The sequence below is a fragment of the Dermacentor variabilis genome, chromosome 10 (assembly GCF_050947875.1).
Source record: "Dermacentor variabilis isolate Ectoservices chromosome 10, ASM5094787v1, whole genome shotgun sequence".
In the NCBI taxonomy this organism is placed as follows: Eukaryota; Metazoa; Arthropoda; class Arachnida; order Ixodida; family Ixodidae; genus Dermacentor; species Dermacentor variabilis.
Genome location: NC_134577.1, coordinates 11,087,891 through 11,098,807, shown reverse-complemented (window position 1 = coordinate 11,098,807; position 10,917 = coordinate 11,087,891). Strand labels below are relative to the sequence as shown.

The window sequence follows — 10,917 nt, the reverse complement described above, 5'->3', positions numbered from 1 at the left end:
TTGCACGTTGGTACAGAACATGACATATGGATCTAAACACTAACATATGCAAAGTTTTACGCGTTTCGTTTACTAACGCACTTTATGCTAAATGTACTCTAAACAACGCTACTTTAGATTCCGTTACTTCTTATAAATACTGGCAAATACATAGCATCTGACCTAAGCTGGATACCTCACATTAACTACGTTATTAACAATGGTAACCGTATGCTACGATACCTTTGGCGTGACTTTAGTTGTGCCCCTGCAGCTGTGAAACTAACAATGCAGAAAACACTAGTGCGTCCAAAACTTGAATATGCGTGCTCAATTTGGGACCCTTTTCAATCGCACTTAACTTTCTTTTCTTGAAATGATAAAGAATAACGCAGCACTTTTTACAATATCTAACTATCATCGCACTAGCAGTATCACGTCGATGTAACGTACCCTTTCCTTGCAGTCATTTGAATTACGCCACAAAGCATCTCGTCTTACGCATTTTCGCAAGATACATCATCATCCAGTTTCGAAAAGTCACTTTGTCACATCCCCGTCTTATCATTCGGCCAGTTTCGATAATCGACATAAGGTACACGTCGCTACTTACCGCACTTGCACTTTCTTTTATTCTTTCGCCCCGCGCACGTCCAATGATTGGAACTATCTTTCCGATATAGTTTCTATTTCAGACCATGGCTTGTTTTGTTCATCGATGCACAGTTGTCTAATTAAGGATCTGTGAAGTTAATTTTGTTCATTTTGCCTTTTTTGTATGCATTGTACTTCGCATCGTATTTGATTTTTCAGTTGTGTGAGCCTTAAAATTTGCACCCTCATATGTGCCTGCAGATGTTTACACATTTTGTGTCATTCGTTTTGTTTTGTTATTTTTGTGTAATCGATTCCCCTCTGTAAAGCTTGTTGCGCTTTAGGGTAAATGAATGAATGAATGTCTGTAGTGCAGATGTGCCCAATGGTGAAATGAAGCCTCCGAGTTTTTAAGGTGCGTCCACGCGCAACGAATTTCAAAAGTGATATTTTTTATTGGAGTAAAAGCGCTCTCAAACTTCTTGCAGCCTGCACTGCTTGTCCACTTTGTTGTTCTTCTTAATTTTATAGTAGAATGCCTTTTTAGGCAGTGCCGGACCAATTTAACGGGACATCAGTGCATTTTACCGCGCAGTTAGAAAAAAAGCATATCTCGAAAGCGCTGTGCTCAATATCCCCGCAAAATGGATATGCCTTGCCAACTTACCTACTCCAATTCGTAAATTTCAATATGCGCCCTAGAGGAATTAGCGGTAAAGTAGAATAACTTTTTTTCAATTATTCAAACATACATTTACATGTTTTAGGCAAAAAATGTCCGCCTCTTCGACTAAACCAAATCAAAATGTAGAACTGTGTTGTTTGCCGCAAGTAGTTATACATAAAAAGGCCTTTTGAAAAATCCTGAGACTCAGTTAACAAAGCTTATCGTTCTTAATTAAGTAGTGCTGTTTCCCATTGGCCAACCGTTTTCTCCTATACTAGCATCTCCTCCTCTAAGAGCTGTTAAGAACATGTTTGTGAATACCGGCTTTTGTGTTTTAGTCGTGCTGCCCTGACCACGACGACACCTCATCCAGCAGAGGAAGTTGCTCGGCAGGTTTTTCGATACCGGCGATGCTGTCACAGGATGTCCGAAGGATAAAGCCCCATGCCTAAAAGTTGCTCAAATCCGTTGTTTCTTGGGAACGAAACCTGGCAGACGTCCAGAAGTTTTGCCTGCACCACGCAGAGAGCACACCGCTCGCGCTTGCGTGCACCAAGTGGGAATTGAGCACGGCGCAACACTGGCGTCGCGAACCAGTGTCATGGACAAGGACGTCAAGAAGTAGGACACTGTACACACACGGATCGCAGATTGTCAACCGTTTAGTGGCAGTGAAGGGAATAGCACAAATAGCGAGCATCTTCTCAAATGAGCATCTTTTCATTGAACTAAAGTAGTAGTAGTCCTATGATAGAAACCAATAGAAACGGATCACAAATGAGACAGAGCAGTCACGTTTATGCTATTGTGTTTGTCGATTTTAGCATGTCCCTTTCATTGATATTGCTTGCTCATGTAATTCCATTCCCCTTCATAAGTGGAGTAGTTGCGGGCAGGCTTGCTTCGAACATTTCCGCACGGATACCGCACGGATACTGTTTATGGGTCTGTCAGCAAATGCTGAAAGCAGTTTTGAAAATGCGCATAGCAGCTTGCTTACATTGCATTGTAATGTCCTCGGCTATTCCTTTTCTATGTACAACAACAACAACAACAACACAGTGCGATAGAATCGCACTCCGCTTCTGGTAGCAGGGGCGCTGTGTGGGCCTTGCTCACGGTTTGGTTAATTTTATTCAGTGAACCGTCAACTTCACGAATTTTTCGTTTTCATTTGTTTCATGTATGCGACTTTTCTTTCTTACACATTTGAACGTTTTCGTTTTCGTAGGTGCGCGGTGCCCCTTACGTCAGCTCATGCGAGGTTCGAGAAACTCGGAAAATTGCAGGAGCTGCAAGTTGTGCGGTCACGCTGCACTCGGTGTGTATGCTTGGTGAGTACGCACAACCGGGGAACCCGACGGTCGCGGAAGCCCGCGCCTCTGCTCCACGATCGGCGCGGCGCGCCGACGGTGCACGCGCGTGCCGGGCATTCCTCATTCCGCGGCGGCGCGCCCTTTGGCTCCTCGCAGCATACGCGGACGGGAGCCACGTTTTTGTTCTGTGCAGTTTGTAGCGCCAAGTTTTAGCAGGCAGGGCCGTCTTTGTATGTTGCGCTATATAATCGGGAAGAAGTGGGCAGCGTAGCATCTGGAAAAAAAGAAAATGAACGAGAATGAGGAGGAAAAAAGAAAGGGGCAAGACACCGAGCTTAGTCGGTGTAAATACCGGCTGGCTACGCTGTGCTGGGAAAGGAGTAAAGAGAACGTAATATGGGATCGAAGTTGCGCGAACTAACGTAATGCAACGGATTACGACTCTTATGATGCATTAAACTGGTCACTTTCGAGCTCTCTGCAGCGCTTTCGCGGTGTGGTTTATATTCGGCTGGTCGAAACCTAGCGCTCGCAACACATTCGCGTGGTTCATTTAGGGCTCCGCGCTTCAGCTGAGCTTACTGGTAAGCGCTTCCACCTTCAATATGGGAGCGCGACCGAGGTCCGACAGAAACTTGATCACGGGGCTACTCCGTCTGCTGTGGGAGCAGCTAACACATTCGGCTGGGGCTGGCTTTCCCCGACTCCAATCTCCAGAGGGCTTTGAATCTCTGCAGACCGAGTTCGATCGCGGTCGAAATCAACCGAGTGTACCATTAGAGTCAGTCACAACAGTCCACATTTCCTGAAGTAACGGATCAACGCGTTTACACCCTTGTGCGTTGATCTCGGTCTGTAACAGTGTCCTAGGATTCTTCCGCCAAAGGGATGATCGTCAAGTTTGTCGAGAGCAGTCGAGAGCGCTTTTCTAGCTACACCTTAAGGCGGAACGAAGACAGACAGAATGATTAATTTACTACGTCACTGTCTCTTCTAGTTTCTTTCCTACCTTCGTGGTCACTGGAATTCGAACTCGCACCCATGGGGCCGTGTGCAGTTGGAATCCGGATGCACTGACCACAGACACAAAGCCTCACTTACTTGTGGCTGCCGTCCGCGTTTCGAAGAAGCGTCTGCTTTAGATAAAAACTTCGACGTGATTGCATTGATCATAGAGGCGAAGCATATCTACTGTTTCGCTAACGGGTGCATGATAAGACCATCCCTGTTTCTGTATGTTAAAGAACTTGAATAGCCGCGCGGCCGCAACAGTTTTCGGGACACAGATATATACGAAACAGCTGCACTCCGGTGAAGCCCGGCACACAGCTTCGAATTCGAAATTTCATTCTGCAGTAGTCATTGCGAATTTGCGCACCTGCCGACTCTTCCCGTAATGTTTAAGAAATTGGGCTTTCTTGTTTTATGATTTTACGAAGGTTACGTGATGTTTTACGAAAAATAAATTCTGTTCCCGAAACAGTTTCACTCGTCGGTCTACAAGCATACCTTTGGAAGTCATCTTAGAATGAAAGGACGCAAAAAGGCCCGTGCTTGTATCCAGCAAATTTATACAGAGAGGTCCACAAAGCAGGTGGAACCAGCAATATCAAAGTCGCTGAAAACGCCATTGTACTTAAAACTATGTGTTGCTTGTTGGTACTTGCTGTGCCGACTATGTTACTGCCTGTGTGCTGATTAGAAATGTATGTACTCTTCAGTAAAGCCCGCAAGTATGCCTAAAAGGCATGTGTTCAGGGCCACCTTTAAAAAAGTTAATGCCTGGTATCTCGCATTTTCTTTGCTCTCGATTTTTTTTTTTTGTGTATTCCACAAAAATGACGTTTTGAAACGTGTTTGTGAGGCACCTTGCTAGGGTGTGAGTGCAGCGGATCTGGAAATAGCATTCCGTTATTAAAAATGTAAGCGTTTTGTGCAAGTCGTTCTTTCGCGTGTCCTCGTTCCCGTGGTCCGCTACACTTTTCCCCCTATAAAGTATGACTGCCCAACAAGTTCACATTGCCACCGTCATGGCGCTGGAGCTTTTAAGCAGGGAAGTGGTAGGCTGGGATTGCGACGCTACGGTCATTGCTTGGCATAGCGCTAGCTGTGATCAGCGATGACGGTCGCTTTTTTATAATTTTTCACGAACGCTTCTTAAACAAATTCAGGCGCCTCCCAAAACATGTACTTGTTAATGAAACGAGGCGGATGTTTAAGTACGTTCCTACGCTGAAACGTTCCCCATGGTGGGGCTGTTTTTGACAAAGGGGAAGAGGAGGAAAAGAAGAAAGGAAAGGTAGGGAGGCCAGTCAGATGCACGTCCGGTGTCCTACCCTGCACGAGGAAAGGGGTTTAAGGGATTAAAAGCTGTGCCGCTTATTTGGAGCTTGATTTGGCAGCGTTTAGTTTCCTGGATTGATCTGGACGTCTTGAGAATATTATCGGTGAAGTCCTAATGGATTATCATCGTCATGGCCACATCACCATCGACTTATGTCCACTGAAGGACGAAGGCGTCTGTCCATTCGCCTACCCGTATCTCGCAGCAGTTTAACCCGCCCTGTGCCTGCAGATTTCCTGATATCTTCACACCACATGATCCCCCTGCAAACGCTCCGACTGCGCTTCTCTTCTCTTGGGACCAGTTCTTTTACTCTAGTGACGATATGTGAAATTCCGTAAGCAAGCTTTGTCACATACTAACATAACGTAACCTATACTAAAGTGTCTCAACGTGTTTTTTGTAACCTAACACAGCCTAAATTAAGCTAACTTAACCTAAATTGTTAAAAAGCGTTTTGAAAGCTTAGGTGATGAGGGGGGGTGCAGGGCGGGAGAAATGACGTCACCAGCTCGCATGTTGACACTTTAATTACGGTTCTGGCCCCCGAGGTCCGCCATTATGGCTAGTTCAAACTTGACGTGTGGAATAGCGCACTTGCAGAGTTTGCTGAGAATCGATAAGCTACCGCTCATGACTTAGAAGTGCCACACCAGGTGCACTCCGCCTTACTTATTCTCCTTTGACGGGCCTCCTTCTGAGGAGCCGGGTCTCACTGCGGTTAGTTGGCCTAGATAAGCTTGCTCCTCCACTGGATGATACCCCTCGTAACTCCGTGTTCTTCTCCTCTTCTGTTCTTCCCTTTGTGAGCGCCGGCTTCCGGTTACGCAACCAGCCGTGTTCGGTGCCATGGCAGCGCGCGCGTCGCTGTCGTATATAGTCGCCTCTGCAAAGGGCGGGTCGTGCATGGGTCGCCCACGTGCGCCGGCCGAGCGAGCGACCGACGAGCAGTGCGCAAAGCCGCGCGATGTCGTAAAAGCCCGCACCGAGGGGGCGAGACATCCCACACTCACTCGGTCGCATCGTTGGCGCCTCAGAGCCGTCGCACTGGAGAAACGGCGGCGACGGGCCGGTCGACGGCGTTGCAATGCTGGGCACGGAAATACAGTCGTCCGCGCGAATCCGTGCAGCCGTCGCTTGCCTGCAATGTCGTTGTGTAATGCCGTGCGGCAGCCGTTAGTTTCTTGCAGGGGAGAAACAAAAAAAGGTACCCGCACCATCGGCCGTAAATGCGTTCACCAGATCTTTCCTTTTTTTCCTGCAATTTCCTGTTTTTTTTATTCCTACTGCGTTATAACAGATGCCGTCCTCCCTCCACTGTTGTGTAATACCACTATAGGGGCCATTAAGTGTTCTAATAAATGATGATCAAGTGACATGACGATGTCGTGCAAGGTTGAGGATGTACAGTTTCACGATTAAAACACCAGACGGAAATCTGGCGCTACTGTGCGCGTGCTTTGTCTCAATGACTGTTGGACCATAATATGAATGACGGAGATGAATCAACACTGGAGATGAATCGCAATAAATGATTGAAGACTTTAACCGAGAAAGTGCAAGACGGGGGGGGGGGGGGGGGGGGGCGTTGTAGATGAATACGCAGAAGACAGGTCATGCTCAATAGCCTGGCAACGAAACAAGAATTCATGATCGCCAGTCAGCCTCTAGAATCTGTACGGGAGCACGTTTATTTAGGTCAATTACTCACAGGGAACACGGAACATGACAAGGAAATTTACAGAAGAATAAAAATGGGTTGAAGTGCATACGGCAGACTTTACCAAATACTGCTTGGGAGCTTACCACTGTCGTTGAAAAGAAATGTGTACAATCATCTGATTCTACCGTTGCTAACATATTGAGCAGGAACTTGGAGGTTAGAAGCTCGAGAACAAGTCAAGGACCGTGCAAAGAGGGATGGAACGAAAAATGTTAGGCGTAACGTTAAGAGACAGGAAAAGGGCGGTGTGGATCAGAGAGCAAACGGGGATAGCCGATATTCTATACATATATATTGTAAGAACACTTAAAAAAATTTAAATTATGGGGTTTACGTGCCAAAACCACTTTCTGATTATGAGGCACGCCGTAGTGGAGGACTCCGGAAATTTCGACCACCTGGGGTTCTTTAACGTGCACCTAAATCTAAGTACACGGGTGTTTTCGCATTTCGCCCCATCGAAATGCGGCCGCCGTGGCCGCGAACATTTAACGTATATATTGTAGCACATTTCTCCAGCTGCTCCCATGTTCTCGAGCCTTTCGAATTCGCTCGAATTGACTTATATGGTCCCTTGCCTTGACGCCCTCTGATCACCGTTGGGTCATCACTACGATAGACCATCTAACAAGATGTGCAGAGACTGCGGCTCTTCGATCTGGTGCTGCTTCTGAGGTTACTGACTTTTTCTTGCAATCCATAGACTTGCGCCATGGTGCTCCTCGTATTATTATGACTGACTGTGGCAGAGCCTTCATGCCCCATGTCCTAGAGGAAGTCTTGCCGGCGACTAATACGAAACATTTCTACATACCATCCTCAAACGAACGGCCTTACTGACCGCTTCCACCGCACGCTCTCTGACATGATTTCTATGTACTTACGTCCTCACCACACAAACTGTCACAACATTCTTCCTTTTGCTACATTCGCCTACGATACTGCGACACAACGGACTACCGGCTGCAGCCCTTTCTTCCTCGCACATGGACGATTTGCGTCTTCGGTCTTCGACACAGAATTCTTTTTTTCTCCTGCTTCGCATAACGCATCCCTCCCAGAAGAGTTTGCAGCTCGAGTCACACATTGCCGTAAAATTGCTCGTCAAAACACCGAAGCTACCCAAGAGGAAAGAAAACGCTGCGACAGTAAATGCCGCGACATCGCCATCCATTCTGGAGACCAAGTGCTCCTATGGACGCCGGTTCGAACCTCTGGACTTTGCGAGAAATTCCTTCACCGGTACATTAGGCCCTACACCGTGCTACAAGAAACTTCCGCAGTGAACTATCTACAATCACTCCGCTTCACTCCGTCGCGGACCGCATTCGTCGTAGTGCAGAAGTTGTTCACGTCTCCCGCATGAAGCACTTTATTCCTCGTTCAGTGGATCTTTAGATTGCGGCCAGGATGGCCGCTTCCGCGAGGGAAAGGGGGGGGGGGTTTAGTGTAAGCACATTTAACGTATTTCATCGTTCTCATTTCTATATAGCCATCATCATCCCTGTTCTTCTTCGTGCTGGAGTCTGGGTGGTGCTTGCGGAATAAACGGGTCTGTTAGCGCTGCCTGTCCTGGTCGTCCTGGGCGAAATGCGAAAACACCGGTGTACTTTGATTTAGGTGCACGTTGCGCGCAAAAAGGCACGAATGGTGTCAACAGCGATGGAGCTGTTTCAGAAAGATCCCAAAGCCGCGCTTGTTGCCAGACCGTAGAGCATGTTAGGCCAAATCCGCAGCATTTGACCCCCAGAATCCGGATGCTAAAAATAGCTCGGCATTAATGGTGGATCCACACGACGGACTAAATCCGTCTTTTCCGCGACGGACGGCGCATCAAGTGACTACGCGTCACGGATTCATGCCGTCCGCGCATCGTCCGCGACCTCCACGGACGGAAAATGCCGAGCTATTTTTCGCATCCGGATTCTGGGGGGCGAATGCTGCGGATTTAGCCTAGCATGTTCTACAGTCTGGCAACAAGCGCGGCTTTGGGAACTTTCTGAAACAGCTTCATCGCTGTTGACATCATTCGTGCCTGTTTGCGCGCGCATGAACCCCAGGTGGTCAAAATTTCCGGAGTCCTCCACTACGGCGTGCCTCATAATCAGAAAGTGGTTTTGGCACGTAAAACCCCACAATTTTCAATTACCGCTCGTTAGCATAACTCACGCGTATGGTGCGGATGCTTACCACTAGACGGCGCGGATGGTGCAGCCGGCCACACGCTCGCGCGTTCTGTTTGCAGTTCTATGTGCAGGGTTGCAGCACTTTGTCAGTATTTAACCTGATAAAACCTTCGCCTTTCTTTTGCTCTGGGGAAAAAAAAATCGGTGGACAGTTTCGCCCGATGGCCGAAGCATTGAAAGTGAGAGCGAGGTTCAGCTTTGGTGTTTCAGCAATACACGGAGGAGACACGTTTGTGGGACGCAGCACCTGAAATAAATGTTGCTGCGTAGCATTCAGTGCAGCCGTGGCAGCTGCACTGCAACCTGCCGTCTCACCTGCAGGGGTTGCTTAGTGGCTTTGGTGTTGCGCTGCTAAGCACGAGGTCGCAGGATGAAATCCCTGCCACGGCGGCCGCATCTCGATGGGGGCGAAATGTAAAAACGCCCGTGGTACTTAGATTTAGGGGTACGTTAAAGAACCTCAGGTGGTCAAAATTAATCCGGAGTCCCCCACTACGGCATGCCTCGTAATCAGATGGTGTTTTTGGCGCATATAACCATATAACCCCGTGGTGGTGGAAACTTCATTTTTTCCTTTTGAAGGGAAGGAACAGAGGGATAGAGGGGGAGGGTGCCATTGTGTGCAGCGGGAACGCTGGCGTTTGTGTGCACAGCGCTCATGCCAGCGGCGGCCTTACTCGGAGGCAGAACCGATTGAAGCAAGCTTTGGCTTCGTGCACGGCGCGTCTGTGGCGTCTCTGGAGACCTTACAACTCGCTACGAGTGGGCTGCGCATGCGCTGTCAATGCCCTGACACCATGACGGCGTCGACGGCGCGAACGCGCCTCGTGTTTCCGATAATTGCTGTCACAAGAACGAAGATGAAGAAAAAGGAATTGCCGATATGGCAGCGCGGTTTGTTTTCTGTTCATGAAACGGCAATCATCAGGCACTGAACTCTTAAGAGCGCAATAATTTTCTTTTTTTAAAGTAAGAGATCGTGCTAGACGCGCTCTTCCACTTTGCACAGCAGAACGACTTCGAACACCTCCTCCGATTTCCGAGCTTCGCGCTGGATTAGCGAACGCCAGCACAGCCTAGTTCGACCAAGTTACGCGCATATATATATATTGGGACGACACCGTTGCCACCCTACTTTGGTTCTTTACCCTCACACACGTCAGAGCATTCTTCCATTCACGAATGACCCCTCGGTGTAAATGCCAGAGAAAGCGCTCAAGGAGTGGAAGTGAGGAGAGAGTGAAAAAAAAAAAAAGAGAAGCAAAACCTGGCAGGACGCGCACGGGACATTATAAACCTGGGCGGCGGTAATTATGAAGGCTGTAAAACAACCACAAGGAAGATTAAACAAAGGAACAAGGAAATAAGAGAAAGAGAGAGCACGCCTTCGTGGCTTTCCTTCGGCGCACTCCCGCCAAGCCTCTCGGTGCCGACCAATCGCGGAGCGAGGAATTGCCCCGTGTCTCCGGCGAGCCCCCCCTCGTGTCGAGCCCGTGAGAGCGGCGTGATGGGTCACGCTGTTTGCCTTCGCACTGACCCCGCTATCGCCGCGGGCTTCGTTTGCGCCGAGACGCGCGTCATTGCCTTTACAACACCCCCCCCCCCCCCCCAACCCCGCCCCGCATTAGTGTCCCCCCCCCTCTTCCTTATCCGCTAACCTTCCATATTATTCTTTCGCCACAGTAGATTGTAGCTGGCTTCTACCGCCGGCAATCTAGCATGCTACTGCGAAAAGGGTGTGAGAGAGAAGATACCTTGAGCCTCTTCGAAGAGTGAGCGAGGCAACCTCAGGGACCTGCGTTGTATATGTGTGTGTGTGTGCACGCCTACTGGAACTGGAGGAGACCCTGTCTTGTTCGATTAGCGCCCCCTCGCCATGCAACGTCGCCGCAGCTCAGGTCAGCGATGCCGTTACTTTCGGCTGTATATATGCTACACGCCTGATTTCGCTTCTTCCTTTTTTTGTTCTTTATCACCTCGCTTTCGCAAAACTGCTGGGTGACGTAATAATATCAGGCAAGCGAATCGGCGACATGGTCGCATAACCCGCTATTCAACGGTCTACCCCACTCTCTCCGTCTCTTCCTTTCTCGAACGAAGTGCTGCCC

General features: G+C 48.6%; 1 protein-coding gene across 1 annotated transcript in view; it reads left to right on the top strand.

The window, feature by feature from the left end:
* The first annotated feature begins 2,397 nt into the window (after positions 1 to 2,397).
* The window catches only part of LOC142559855 (inactive phospholipase C-like protein 1), a 195,538-nt gene continuing 187,018 nt past the window's right edge, over positions 2,398 to 10,917 (top strand). The window contains exon 1 of the mRNA XM_075671533.1: positions 2,398 to 2,574. Coding sequence (XP_075527648.1) covers positions 2,422 to 2,574 — 153 coding nt within the window. The 5' untranslated portion in view covers positions 2,398 to 2,421. The remainder of the gene's footprint in view (positions 2,575 to 10,917) is intronic.